This window comes from Trachurus trachurus (genome assembly GCF_905171665.1).
Source record: "Trachurus trachurus genome assembly, chromosome: 24".
NCBI lineage: Eukaryota > Metazoa > Chordata > Actinopteri > Carangiformes > Carangidae > Trachurus > Trachurus trachurus.
The window spans coordinates 17,479,681-17,495,129 of record NC_139910.1 but is presented as its reverse complement, the minus strand read 5'-3'; the positions used below and the strand labels follow the sequence as shown (position 1 = coordinate 17,495,129).

The following is a 15,449-nucleotide window of genomic DNA, read 5'->3' as shown; positions in this document are numbered from 1 at the left end:
ACTCTTTGATGTGCCAGAGAGTGTGTTCAGCCAGTGTTAATCTCTGTTAGCCTGTGTAGAGGAACCCCGATAAGGCCTGATAGCGCACTCTGTAATGAGGGATTAGGGATTAAGACAGCAGAGGAAGGGTCAGCTCCCCTGTGGTCTCGCTGCGGTTGATCCAGGCCAAGTTTTTGGGCTCGGACGGTGTGTGTGTTGAAGAGTGTTTTATGTGTGAACGGGTGGGGTGCACATGGCCGACTCGCAGTAGTTTTCAGCCTTGTGGTTCCTCTCCCTTGGGTGTACTTTGAGTGACTGAATTGTAGGTAGATCCCATATAGCCCAGTGCCTTGGTGTTTGTGGTCATTCAATTTATTTATGGTCGTGATTAAATGACTTTGAAAATGGATTCCCTGGGCAATCACTCACCTCTCAGACAACTAGCATCCCATTCATAACCACTGAAGGGTTCTTATGGTCATAAGGAGTTTGAAATTGATTAGGTCTGGAGGGCACCATGTGGTATATAGTAGTTAGCAGGTGTACTGTAAAGGACAATTTACAGTTAATTCAAAGCTAGAGCGTGTGTCAGTGACTCAAACCAAAGTTTAATTTGACTTGGGGAAAATAAGAGCAAAGACTTTTCAGTTCTTGAGGTCTGTGTTAGTTGTGGTGTTGTGTTGAAGTGTGTTTTTGCAGGCAAACAGTTGATCCGTGTGTGTCTGTTTGTGTGTTTGCACATGCATGCTCAGATTGACTCTGGAGCAGAAGGAGCTGTGTCGGAGCCGACTGAAACTGCTTTCCTACCTGGACCGGCTGGCCACATATGAGGTAATAACAATCTCTCACTATTATTGAAGGACACTGAAGAAACCCTGGAAACTACATAATTTGAAGACAGATCAAATTTGTCAAATTTAACTGAAGATTATATTCATTTTTGATTTATCTGTTCTTTGTTTGTTTTTTTCCAAAGGCACCCAGTTGTCCACAGTGATTCAGTTTAGTCAGTCTCAGTTTCCAAATCTGAATCAACCCATAGGTGCATAAATCCATTAATCCGGAAATTAAACACACTGGAGCTGTTAAGCCAAAGTACACTCACTGCAGTCGTGTGACAGAAGAAAAAAAAAACCCTTTGATTCACAGTTACACACATAAAGCATGAGAAACACAAGCTGTTGTGCAGAATTTGTATGGAGCTGAAAAAAACATATAAAACATATATGTCTGTTCCACCGTACGCCGCATGAGATAGATGCCTGAAAAGCACAGCTGAAAAACATAGATAGATCTATCTTCACGTCGATCCCACACAGGGCAGTCAGCCCACAAAATTTCTCCTCACTTATCATGGCTCCACAGTGTTCAGTGGGTGTAGAGCAGAAGTAATTGATTGGATCAGCCTTCTACCTGTCAGAGGTGTGAACCCAGTGTGGTGCTCATTGCAAATTCATGATGCGGCACTTCCTTTGTATCCTTACTGTCTGTCTGTGTTGAGATGAAGATCAGAAAATAAGCATCAAAACAGACAAAAAAATGAATAAAAAGTGCAGTTCATGTTCAAATACATGTGTTGATGGTTTCAGCATCTAGCCGGTGGGCCCAGCACAGTCTGTTTGGATGTTTTCCAGACTGATGCCTCATTATGAAAATTAGATTTAAACCTCATAGGAAGGAGAATGTGTCTGAAGTTCTATCAACAACCATTAAAATGATACTAATGCTCAAAATTATAGTCACTAAAGGACTATATTATGTGTTTACATGATCAGATTTCATGTTTTTGTTCAACAGTCTTTATTGCTCAGTGTTTACCCGTTGGCAACTTCATGCTTTCTCCTTTTCATATCCCATCAACCAAAGCACAGAGTGCCTTTCTCATCTGTTTTTTAGTCATACTTTCCTTTAACCTGATTAATCTCATTAGGAAGTAGAAAGAAACTGAAAAGTTGATGCACACATGAGAGGCATTTTAAGTAAGAAGATTGCGAGAGAATTGAGCGGTTGGGTAATCTGATCGCTGAGGGAACATTCTTTCCCAGCTTTGACATAAGAAAATGTGGTTTTACTATTATACTAATAGGCCGACAGCGCATGGGCGCCAGTGCAGCACAGATAGATACCTTCTTAAAGTGAACTTGAACTTTGAGACTGGCAACTACTTAACACTCCAAATTTCAGATTTACGATGAATAGTGTTAACATGCGCACCCCTCTCATCCACAGTAAATCACAGATGAATGGGACCATACTTTTTCCTATGCTAGAGAGGAGAGATGAGATTTTGCCCTGCTAGATATTCAACTCAGACAGAATGACGTCTCTCTCTTTATTCGGACATTGTCATGGTAACTGCAGCACTTGTCAGATTCCTTTTGCCCCAATCCATTTTCCCTGGCTGTCTATGAATATGATATTAGGGTTTTTATCATCCCGACTTGGGCTGCTCAGTCTGCATACGGCCCATTCAAAGGCTATCCATCAGACACACACGCAGCCTCTCACACACACACACACATACACACACACACACCTCTATACAAAGACGCACACTCATGGAGGATGCTACAGAGATTTAATGCACACAGACACACATAAATCCTTCTAAGCCAAAGGCCAGGACAACAAATGTTCCCTCCTGACATATGCGTATGCACACTCTTATACGCACACACATGCACACACTTGCATACCTTCCTCATATATTTCCAACTAAAAGGACAAAGCAGTTATATGCCAGAAAGTTAAATAGCATCTCTGTTGATTTTTGCCACAGCGCACTCATTTTGCAGTTGTTTCTTTTCCTCCGAATTTGACTTTCTATCCGCTCATCACCATTCTTCTTTGGAAAGATGACTCTCTGCGTCACAGTTTTCTTTTTTATGAACCATGGTTGTGTTCCATCTTACGCTTTCCCTCCCATCCCTCTCCGTTTCCCCCTCCCTCCCTCTCTCTCTCTTTCACTCACACTTTCTAGGAGATACTTGGCGGCCCTCATGCAGCAGAGCAGAAATACGACGCTGAGTTCTTCAAGAAGTTCCGCAGTCAAAATATTGTTTTGTCAGCAAGAAACTATGCCAGGGTAACATCAGACTCTCACCTCCTCCAAAATCTCTCACTAACTATCTCACCTCATCCTTTTGTTTTACCAATGTGCACCTCCATGGCACTGATGTGACGTATACATTCATTTGGTAGTTTGTAAAGGGACGCCTTGCAGTCCAATACAATACAGTCCTGCATTATATCCTCCATTCATGATGGTTGTAATGTTCAGTTTTAAATGTTTTACAGATGTGATGACTGTTGATTAAATTCTGGAGGCTGTAGTTTGTGACAGCGATGAACTGTAGTGGGTTATACAGAAAGATGCTTCTTTTCTTAAGTCAACCTTTACTGAAGTGTATTCCTCTATATGTCTCACAAGAGGGATTTTGAGCTGTTTCCTTTTAAGTATATCGTATTGAAAGTTACTTTAGTATAAATAATTACATTTAGATTTCCATCAACTTTCTGATATTAGTTTTAGTAATGTCATTATATAATCAGTGTTTTTTTCTCATTGGACCTTACACCCTACATTTGTTTGTCTCCAGGAGAGTAACGTGCAGGCTCTGGACATTCTCTTCACGTACCATGGAGCAGATCTCCTCCAGCACCGGCTTGCTATCCTCCACAATTTCCCAGAAACCACCTCTCCACACGAGTACACCATCCTGCTGCCTGAGGCCTGGTGAGTATCATTTTGAAACGTGTTTTAATGAGAAGGAAACATGACATGGATCATGCAGCCGAGCTGCAGTCATCAATATCAAGTCGAAGCAAGTTTGATATGTGGAGAGTTGAAATAACATGACCAGAAAATTGGACTCACATCTTGTGTGAGCAGGGCGAGTATTTATATTTTCTGAATTCCTAATTTCACCACTTTCTATTCTCAACGGTCCTCAACATTTTAATTTACACTAAAATATGGTGACAGAAAACAGTAATATACCGTTGGGTTAGTAAACATGAAAGCACTTCAAGAGCACTTGAAAATTCATTCCGAAAATGTTCGAAAAATTACACTTGAAGTCGAACTGTTAAACCTGAATTCTCTGTGTAAAACAATTCACACTGTGTAAATAGAAACAGCGGTGTGAGAACACAAGCATTACCACAGGGACACGCATCCTCTCTGATGTCTGAAACTCAACATTTACACCTATCTGGAATACACAAATCTCATTTTTCACTACATCGCAAATTAAAATCAGCCAACACTGGAATCACATCTCTTTTGGAGTGTACAATCAAAGGTCTTTCTCACTTCTTCTTCTTCTTCTTCTGCTTCTTCTTTGTTCTCACCTTCACACAGCAGAACTGTTGTTTTCTTCCTGTATCCTTGAAAGACACACACGCACGCACGCACGCACGCACGCACGCACGCACACAAACACACACACAGCATATTCTTACATTACACAGAGTACACACAGCCACAGCTTGGGGCTCCAGCTTTCACTCACTTGCACACAAAGCAATTAAATGAAAGGGAAGATACTTAAAGGGATAGTTCAACATTTTGGCAAATTGGCCCATTGCCATAATCCCTATAGTTTTAGGAGTAGGTTCGTTACCTTTAATGTCGGTGCAAACTATTTTTAACTCCTCAGAGCTACGCTACGGAGGCTAATGAGATTTCTTGATTTCCCTCATCAAACTCATCAAATACACAATCCAACAACTCCAAAATGCTCTGGTGGACAAGTTGTGACCTGCACATTCACCACGATATGAGATAATAACAGAACGTTACGAGACGGAGCTGTTTTCAAGGCAAATACAGAGACTACTTACCGGAAAACTGCCCCCAAGGGGAACGTGCATCAGTGGTTTTGCATGAATTTACGTCAATATATTATATTATATATTATTATATATACCTTCCATTATTACTGTATCTCATTGCGTGGTGAATGTGCAGGTCACAACTTGTCCACGAGAGCGTTTTGGAGTTGTTGGATTGTGTTTTTGATGAGTTTGATGAGGGAAACCAAGAAATCCCATTAGCCTCCGTAGCGTAGCTCTGAGCAGCTCGCAGCTCTGCTCCGCCGTTCTAAAACTAGCTTGCACCGACAATTAAAGGTAACAAACCTACGCCTAAAACTATAGGGATTATGGCAATGGGCCAATTTGCAATAATGTTGAACTATCCCTTTAATTGCCACTTTTTTACATTTACATATCAAATGTAAACATCTTGAAGTGATACACTACCAGCCCTAACTATTACAACTGTGGCTTTTGTCCTAGCTTTTGCTGCATAGTTCATTTCTACTTTGGTTATGAAAGAACTCTAAAGGAGGGGAGGAGTGTGATGGAGGGATGTTTTTGTGAGGAAGAAATCATTCCTCACCGTTTGCGTTTCACCAGTAGAGGTGACACACTTCTCTTTTCCTCTGGTCTTTTCTCCCCTTCCTCCACCGTTCCTACGCATACATGACCGTTTAATGTATTCAAATACCACATATACATTTCTACAAATAAACACATGTAAACAAAACCAAGTCCCCTGGAGTCACAAGCTCAACAACATATACCATATAGAAATAATTGTTTTTATGATTCTCACACATAAACACACACACACACACACTCCACCGCTGCTCCCCCCCCCTTTTTTATCAGCATCATGTCTGTGTTTGTAGGGAGGTCAGGTGGCTGTGGCTCTGCAGTGAGCATCCATCATGGCTTTGCCACTGTGGGGCAGTTTCCTATTTTCCCCAGCCTGCGAGCACCAACTGCTGCTCCAACAGCACTTGCTCCTACACTGCAGCAGACGGAGCCAGCTCAGGCCATCTGTTTTGGAGCTCACCCGCCTATATACTAAAGTCTTCGCTTCGCTGGAAGGGGGGAAAATATCCTCCTGTAATATTGATCAGGTCTTGGAGGGGACCTCTAGATGCGTGGAGGAATGCATAATAGTATTGTTTTGTTGAAAACTTCGCCTGTAGCTCCGAGAGGCTCGGCCAAGTGGAAATGAAAATAAGCTCAAATGCCAAGTCCAAGTTTGCTTTGCATCTCCACTTTCCCGCCGCCCCGCTTCCCTGCCTCTCCCCGGCAGAGGAGTAGATTAGAGGAGCGGGAGTGGAATAATTCGTCCCTTCCATCGATATCTGAGCGCTCACGCTCTCCATCCTCTAACCTGGCTGTCTTTAATGAGGAAAGAGGACCAAGGACTTAGGGAACGGCAGGAAAAAAAAGAGAACGAAAATGCCTCCCCTTTGTGCTGACATTTTAGAGGAAGCAGCGAAGACTTTTCGATCTCTGTCATTCCAGAGTTGAATTTCCTATCTTATTGGATGAACTTGGGTCGGCCTGTTTGTAAAAATTCCCCCATCCCTCTGTCCCCTGACATAAATCACATCAGCTACTTGGACACTTCTTATGTATTTTGTGATTGGATAGAATTTATGGCCATGTTGAAAAGCCGCCGCAGCGCGTGTGCACTCTGCCTTTAACTGCACCAAAGCTATAGATGATTTGTAGCCCGCTCTATCTCCTTGAGTTTTACAACCGCAGTACATATTTTTCTGTCTACAGACAAATAGATAACAAAAATAAATGCATTAATCCTAGAATAAGAGATAAAACCGTTTCTGTTCACTCCAGTGTTTTGGTAACGGTAGTGCGTGTGTGTGTGTGTGTGCGTGCGCGTGTCCATGTCTAAGTGTCTGAGTCTTGTCAGCACTGACACACGAGGTTACAGAGTCATTCTTCACTTTGGTTCCTTTCCTTGTGTGTTCCCTATTTATCTTGCTCAGACCTGTCACAATCAAGGAGACCAGGAAGAAGTAAAGCTTAGCACCAGCCTGGCGTTTGGAAAATAAAAGTCCTCGCTATTTACAACTGAAGAACGACAAGGAGCTCTTTTCCAAAGTTCTTTGACTTGTTTATTGTTGTGCTTTTGTTTTTTGTTTCTTTTTGTTGTTTTTTTGTGTGTGTTTTTCCCTCCACCACTCGTTTCGTTCCTTATTATGCCCCGTTGTTTCCATTTCCCATATGTTTCTGCCTCTCACCACAATTTTCCTGTGGTTTATGACCATGTTTAGCCTGCAACAGTAAATGTCTCTGCTGATTTATCAGGTGCCATTACAGGTGGTTGGGAAGGTGCGGTGCGGTTTATTTTTCGACACCTGGTCTTTGCACTGTTATGTGTGTGTGTGTGTGTGTGTGTGTGTTTTCATATTTGCATATTTCTCTAATCACTCTGCTCTTCTCTTCCCCTGTATCTTTCTCTTAATTTGCATTTTCTCTGCTTTATTCTTTGTCTCTTTCTCCTTTGTTTCCTCAGCCTGGATGACAGAGGTGAGTTGGTGTTGATTCCGTGGGAAGAGCAGAGACACAGAGAGATGGACTGGTGCGAGGCAGAGGACTGCAGGTAAACCGTTAACATCACTCTGGACACAAACACACTTCTGTTGTGGCGTGGCACACAAAGCATTGTAAGAATTCAAGCTTGGACAATACTTGGACTTGGACAAATCCTGATAAACTCTCTTTGTGCTTATGGTAATAAAGCCTCTCGTAGTGTAGGATGGTTAAAATTCATGCTCCATACAGGACAGATGCTTCTGCTGGCATCATTATGTGAAACAAAACATGACATCCTATTATCCAAATGTTAAACAGAACCATAACAAACTAATACCAGATCTTGTTCGCTGCCAATTTATGCCATTTGCCTACTTCTGTTGGGAGGCCAGTTTCATTTACAATTTTATTTAGCATTCTCTCTTTTTCTTTTTTTTCTCTTTGGTGTAGAGTCATTATATCAGTTGGCAGTTGTGGTATGCTTGGCCAGGAATTACAGGGTGAAATTTTGATACTGTGTGGAGTTATGTTGATGCCAGCAATGTTTAAGACTGTTTAAGACTATGTTAATGACATGTTTTGTCACCCACACCTTCCTTTTGTTCATCCTCCGCTTCTCTGTGTTATCCTCTTTTTTCCCTGTTTTTCTTTCTTCTGTTTCAGTTTCCTTTGTCCCCTCTCCTTTCCCCTGTTTTCTATAACCCCTATCTACTCCCCTGGAAGGATAAGGCTGGTGGTACTTTGTATTTTTGTTGTTCTCAGCAAATCCCACGAAAAGGCACACAGTGTGTTAGTCTGACTATTAATACTTTGTGACCCTTTCTGTGACCTTCAGCCCACTGAAGATAGAAATCTTTAAAATGGGTCATGGAAGTATTACTTTTTCTTTTTTTAAGAATGTAAAATTATTTCCTAAAACAGCTGGGAATGGTACATTTTAAACTTAAATCCGACTAGACTAATTAGTGCATCTGTTGGGGACTATGTTCAGCTGTGGATTTGACCCTCTTGAGAGTATTTCCATCAGCAAGACAGTGTGTGTGTGGCATCGGCTCTAAGCAAATTGCAGTGCCTGTGTTCACACTGTTAAAAAGGGACATGTCACCCAGAACAACAGTGTGACTCAGTGATGTGTTTTTAATTTAAGTTTCTGGGCAACAATAAGAGCTCTGTGGTACCGAGGAATTAGGCATGCCAGTCACAGATGGAAAAGGAGGAGTGATTCATTGTCAATTTTGGTCTTTTCACAGGATTTGTGTTTTTATTTCCAGCCTTCCTAATACTCATGCAATCAAAAAACACCCTTCCTCCATGTCTTCCTCAGAGCGATGCTGGACCAGAACCTGTTTGATGACGACAGTTTTCTGTACGAGGTGGTCTCAGGGCTGCTCAGGTTCCGCACGGACACTCCCTCCATTGAGCTGCTGACCGACTGGTACCAGAGCAGAGCCCAGGATATCGAGTCCTGCTCCAGACAGGTATGAACAGCCCGAAGTCCTGACAAATGATGGTCAAACATCCACACACTACACCACTTTACACCTCCGACCTTTCCCAAAATCAACAATCCGATATTCATTTCTGCGTCTTGCTGTGATTGGTGGTCCCGGTGTGGTGTGTTTTTTTTTTCACCCTCTACACACAAACATCTCAGTCGCCTTTATTGCTGGAAAAATTGAGTGTAACACCTTAAATGAGGATATATGAAAATATGTGGTTTTGTTGCCCCCCCCCCACAATTTTTTTTCTCTGTCCTTGGATTTGTCTGTTCAAAACAAACACTTTTTTTCCCCTCTAACACAATCTGATAACACTTCTTCCAAACTTCTTTTCAAATGTATCACCAGCTTTCTCTTTGAATCTTCTAATTGTGGCTTGAAACTGAGGAAAGCTCTGTTCAGACAGCTGGCTGCCATGGCGACAAGGGAAGTGTTTCTCAACAACATTTACCACCTGCACAGAATTATGGTTTTTTTTAGTTGCCCTCGCTTTAACCTTGCAGTTAGTTTATTTGTCCCTTGTTAATGATAAAAAAAAATAAAAAAAATCAGCACCAACTGGAAGAAATTTCTCTCTTAAGGTGCAACGTTGCACACCCTGCTGAGGCTCCTCTCAGGATCTGTGTACTTAATTGAAACTTACAGCAGGACAGCAGCAGAGAGGAAGTAATGGACATCTGGCAATTGGGAGGATAATTGCCGTTGCACACTTCTTTTCTTCGCTCTCTCCTCTTTGATTGGAGCAGAAAAATGTGACAGGCTGCGATTCAGACTGCAGAAGAGATGTTGCCAACCTTCATCAGTCAAGGTCACTTTGATCCTATCTGTGACAGTCATTATCATATTTGCCATATGGACTTCTAATGAAGAGTAACCAAAGCTTCTGTCATTTGCGTTCTGTTGCTGTAACTGAAAAATATGACTTGATGGGACTTGTTTAGTGGAGTAATGGGATGTAACCGCTGGAGCTGCCCACTCTCTCCACCCACACCATCCACGCCGTGGCTCTAGCCCCCCCCCCCCCCCCCCCCTTTACCTCCTTCACAGTGATGGATCAAGGTTGTCACTGTGCTCTCTTTGTCTTTGTGAAAGGACTAACTGGGGTGCACTCATATCTTTCCCCTTCATTTCTCCATTTTATCCCTTTCGCTGGGCGCGAGGAGGATGGAGGAGAAGAGATTTGGGGGTCCATTGCTCATTTTTGAAGACAACTGGGGAATCGTGCCTTTCATCATCCACTCAAGAGAAAGAGGGGAGACTCTGGAGTGTGTGTGTGTGTGTGTGTGTGTAAAAAGGAAGTCTTTGTTAATCTCTAGGAATCACACCAGCTCTCTCTTTCAGTCTTTCCCTTGTTCCTTTTTAATTAGACCTCATCTTCTTTTGCTCTCTGACGCGTTACTCCAGGAGCCTCTTGGGACCATCCCTAACTCTTGTGTCTCCTTGCTTTTTCACACACTTGTTTCTCTCTCTCTCTCTCTCTCTCTCTCTCTCTCTCTCTCTCTCTCTCTCTCTCTCTCTCTCTCTCTCTCTCTCTCTCTCTCTCTCTCTCTCTCTCTCTCTCTCTTTCACACACACACACACACACACACACACACACACACACACACTGAGATGCGACAGAGAGAGAGAGAGAGAGACATTGGAACAGCTCTGTTGCCATTTTCTTCCTCCACTTGTTTCCTGCCTGCCTTACTTTTTCATCTCATTTGTTCTCTCTCGTTTGCACCCCCCTCCCGTCCCTCATCTGGCCGTGTTTATGCTTGGAAGAGTGTTTTAATGGAGGAAAATGGGGTTTGATTAAAAGGAGCCACATAAGAGGAAGCATGAGTGTTCTGAGCCAGTCACTAAGCGGCAGGAAGCGAAGCGCTGAATGGGAAGATTGACAAGATGACTCAGAGAGAGAGAGAGAGAGAGAGAGAGAGAGAAAGATAGAAAGCAGAGAATAGAAATGCAACCGAAAGAAGGAATAAGAAAGACAAATGCTGGGGGAATGCTACCACCCTAGTTAGCTTACGGTGTATTACAAACATAAAGAGAGGATGACAGCACTAACAGATGTTGAGGTAAAAACAGAAAGCAATCTCATGGAAAGAGCTGTCTGTGGGAAAGAGAACCATCAGATATGAGAGAGGGGTGAAAGGATAGAAATGAAGGATATTAAAAGTAAGTGTTATCTGAAACACTGCTGGCAACAAAATGGTACAAAATAAGAGGTTGGCGCTGTCTGGAAAAGCAGACAGAGAGGGGCAACGGGCGCACTTATGGCGAAAGGCCAGACTGGGAGTTCAAATGAAGGCCAACCATGATGACTGTTGCACGGTTATATTACAAGGTGGGAAGAAAGAGAAGATGGTCAAGAAAGAAAAAAAAAGAGCCTAGTTAAAGAGAAAATGTAAAAAAAACCAACAACTTTCGTTTAAAATAAAGGACTAAGATAGGACAGGCAGGAGAGAGGATCAAATAGCTGGAAAATGAAACTGAAGACGACTTGAATCCTCTGAGCTGGTGGCGAGAGGGAGGCAGAGGACACAAGTTGTGTTATAGAGCAGGGGCTGACGAGGGGAGGGCATGGAGATGAGTTGGTAATTAAAAAGTGTGAGATTTAAACATCTGAATTGTCTGCGGTTAGCCGGGGAGTCTATCTCTGGAGAGCGGGGAGAAAGGAGGTGGGAGGAAAGGAGAGAACAGGGGAGGATCTTTACTCACAATTAGATCAATAGACTTCTCTCTCTTGTTGTATCGAATTGCTCAGGCTCTGACTCAAGGTGAGTTGGGTTTTTCCTTGTCCGTGCGCATGTGTGTGTGTACATTTCACAAATTAAGGCATTTATTTGGCGAGCAATGCTTTAAGATAAGCTGAAGATGACGAACTTCTGTTTGTGTGCCTGTACAAGCAAGACGCAGCGCTAACCGCTGTGTCAATGGGCTCTCCTTCTCTAAAAGGTGAAGAGAAAGCAATCATCGCTACAGGGCCTAGTGGCATCTGCTATTGATTGGCTGGCATCCACAGGTGGCTGAGCATTGATTGGCTGGGCGTTCTGCCAGCATAGAGGTGGTCGGATATCGATTAGTTGCTCTTCTGGATGGAAATGTATTGATTAGAGTAGCGGGAAGCCCAAACCCTTCCCTCTTTTATTGTCTAAAGACTAATGATTGGATATTAGTAATGACTGATGGGTATTACCTGGTTTTGGAGTAGTAGGGGTGTTGTTATTTTGTTAATGTCATAGAGATCTCAGCAGCAGTTTTTCAGTGATGTGCCGCATATAAACAGTTTCTTCTTTTGCCTGCTGACCGAGTATCTTTGACTTGGTTAAATGGGATGGAGGAGGAGAAACAAAAGGTACATCATGCACAGTACATACAACACTACAAAGAACAGCAGCAGTTATAACCACAGAGGAAATTGTCATTGCTCCGGAGTTTCCTTGGATGGCACGATGTCAGGAGTTGAATTTGATGGTCATTTTATTCCTTCCTAATTAGTTACAAGTTGTCTTCCCTAAAAGACCAAATCACAAAAAAGAGGATTTGGATGGGTTGGTGTTAAAGGTGAACTATGCAGGTTCAGTCACTTTTTTGGTGTTATGGTTATTTTTTCCTCTACAGAGCTCCCCCTACAGTTTCAGAATGCATATTTTCACAGTCTAAAAAACTCACAGCTAACCCTCCTCCTCCCCCCACGTGCATTTGTTTTCAATGAAGACGGCGAGAAGGCAATCCGTGGAGCGATGTCTCCCGAGGTGGGTAATGTTAATAAGAGATCACGGATTACCGGGCCTGTTTGTGTTTGTAGTGTCGTAAAGCAGTCCATGTTTCTCGCTAGACGAGATCTGGGACACCGGGTTGGAGGTGCTGATCTCGCAAGGTTGGTTTCCAGCCAAGAGACGCTAGGAGGAAGACAGAGAGCCTTCATTCTTCCCGTAACAAGTCATTTAATCATTACAATGACTCCAAAGCTGTTTAATTAAGGTGCAGATCTTGCATAGTTCCTCTTTAAAACCGTGCAGCATTCACCTTGGTTGCAGGAGGCTGCTTTCATCTCGGTCCAGACTGAAAAATGTATGACAAACTGTGATGGATCGGCATGAACATTTGTACACATGTTCATGGCATTCAGTACATTTGCAATGCATGTGCACATCCATGAGCTTTGTGAAGCCCCTGGGGTGGGCTTCTCTGTCTCAGCCTTTCTTATATATATATATATACGTATGTTTACAATACACATTTGCAGTCTCACAGAGCCGCTAATGTAGTTGTCATCGCCTGAAACCGCTCAGCATGGTGTCATCACTCACTGACATTTCTCTCCTCTCCGTCAGGTGGACTGTGCCCTGTCACTGGTGCGTCTTGGGAAGGAGCGGGAGATCCCAGGGCTGGAGCTTTTGTGCGATGACTTGGTCACCATGGAAACTCTTGTGTATGAGACATCCTGTGAACTGAGCCTGACACTTAAAGATCTGCAGCAGTTAAGTGACATTGACAAGCTCTGCCTGCTCATGAAAAATGTAAGTGACATCATTTTCACATTTCACATTTCAAACCTTTTTGCCATGACATGTTTCAGAATCAGTAATTAAAGTGAAATTCATTTGTTATATGCATATTTTTTTATCATAAAGTTAATCAAGGAAGTGTGATTAAATAGTTTGCATGCTGCTGTTCTCACTGTTATCTTGTTACTAATATTACATACCCTCCTTCATGATGTTGATGTGTCACTGGCATATTGCCCTTTGACATTTATTTAAACTGTATTCTCTCTCATCTCTTCATTTATTTAATCTGTATTTCTTTTTAATAATCTCTGCTGACAAAATATTCCACTTCAAGTTCCATGTGGTTACTTTTGAAGAGCTAATTGCAAGTGTTGCTATTGCTACTTATGGGATAACAATAGCCGTTTAATTGCCAGACTAGATGAAACACAGCAGCTAATGTCGGTTATGTAGTATTAGCAAAACTTACAAATGGCTCCTTTAATCCTCGTTCATTGCTTAAATGAACATAATGTCTGCCAACTGCCACTTGAATGGGCAACAAAGCAGAAAAGTTGTACAGTTTAAAATATTGAACAGCAGCGCTGCAGTAAATCATTTTCATCCCTTAAAATCGCTGACATTTGACAACACAAACTTTCCATCCAAAGGCAGCAAGAGAGCTATGAAAGGCCGTCTGCAGCAGGTAGTACAGTTACAAGTCCCCTTGGAGTACATAATATGAGCTGTCCTCTAAATTGTCTCTAATAACTGCCAGCTTTAGCCTGCAAGGACCACTGCCAGTAGGATCTGCCATACAGGCAGGCAGCCAGCTAATGTTGTTGACTGCACTAACACATGCTGTTTGACTGGTACTCCCTTTGGGTGCTGCGTGAGTGTGTGTGTGTTTGCGAATGTTTACCAAACTCGCCTAGATTAAATCTCCCTCTTTGCCTGTGTCTGATGTCTTTCTTTATCAGAGGCACAGTACAGCAAAGTAAAATGTTTGCGTGTGGGTGTGAGAGTTAGCATTTAGCTTCAGATTTTTTTTAATCACATTTTTCCTACGGATCTTATCTTATATAGTCAGAGCTGAAGGTGCAAGGCCTGATGCAAGAGAAAAACCCACATACTTTTACTGGAGCTATTATGGTTCAAGTTCAGGTTTAATTACATGGTATAATTTCCTGTCAATGTAATTTGAAGTACTTAACATTGTTCTGAAAAAAACATTGAAACAAAACAATCTCTAAATTGCTCCGACGTCGGTTTGCAAGTATTGTTTTCAATTTAGTTTGCTCATTCAATCAATACTTACACTGCTGCTGTATATGCTAAGTTTTCAAAAGTATGTTACTGAAAGACTCTGAAAAGACTTTTATTGAGGCCAATATGGTATTTAATATTCAAGATTAGTATCAGGTTTTTTTTTTTTTTTTAATTTTCAGTCTTTCTATTACAAGATAATTTACAAAATGAATGATGCGCAACAAAGACACAGAGGTATGGTAATAAAACGGTGCTCAAGGTTAACCTGACCTTTTTGAGTTTCATTTTGTCAATATTAAAGATATGATATAACTTTACCAATATGTCTCAAGAGACGGTAGGCAGTGGCTGCTGGGGAAAAATAGAAACAATACTTATGTATGTATAAGCTGCTCTTCTAAATGAATGTCTTTCTGTCACCAGTCTAACAACGAGCGCTATGTAAAAGACGCCTTCCAGTGGATGGTGCCGTTCCTGCATCGGTGCGAGGGGCAGAAAGAGGGAGCCGCTAAGTCTCTTCTCCGCGAGTACCTGGTCAGCCTGGCCCAGCAAGACCTCGGCCTGCCCCTCATCATCTTCCAGCACTCCAAACCTGACGTAAGTGTCCAAACGCACACTGCACACGCGTGCGCAAGTGTAGAGGCCGTCACACTTGGCCGACCATAAACAGAGGGGCAGCAAAAATGAAAGCACGCACTCTGTCTCCTGCTGTTTGTGCCATGTCAGGGCCGGTGTCGCAGCCCTGTGCTGTAAATGTTATATTTATGACAGCATAAGGACGCAGCCAAGGACAGGTCTGCTGGCTATTAGAAAACATGCAGCACACACACATACACACACACACACAGATGCTCAAAGG

At 42.5% G+C, this 15,449-nt stretch overlaps 1 protein-coding gene across 2 annotated transcripts in view; it reads left to right on the top strand.

Moving 5' to 3' along the window:
- The window catches only part of nbas (NBAS subunit of NRZ tethering complex), a 149,084-nt gene that overhangs the window by 31,956 nt on the left and 101,679 nt on the right, over positions 1 to 15,449 (top strand). For both annotated transcript variants that reach the window (XM_084000648.1, XM_084000647.1), the window contains exons 19-25: positions 732 to 810; positions 2,960 to 3,064; positions 3,579 to 3,715; positions 7,322 to 7,408; positions 8,666 to 8,819; positions 13,166 to 13,351; positions 15,014 to 15,187. In XM_084000648.1, coding sequence (XP_083856774.1) covers positions 732 to 810; positions 2,960 to 3,064; positions 3,579 to 3,715; positions 7,322 to 7,408; positions 8,666 to 8,819; positions 13,166 to 13,351; positions 15,014 to 15,187 — 922 coding nt within the window. The remainder of the gene's footprint in view (positions 1 to 731; positions 811 to 2,959; positions 3,065 to 3,578; positions 3,716 to 7,321; positions 7,409 to 8,665; positions 8,820 to 13,165; positions 13,352 to 15,013; positions 15,188 to 15,449) is intronic.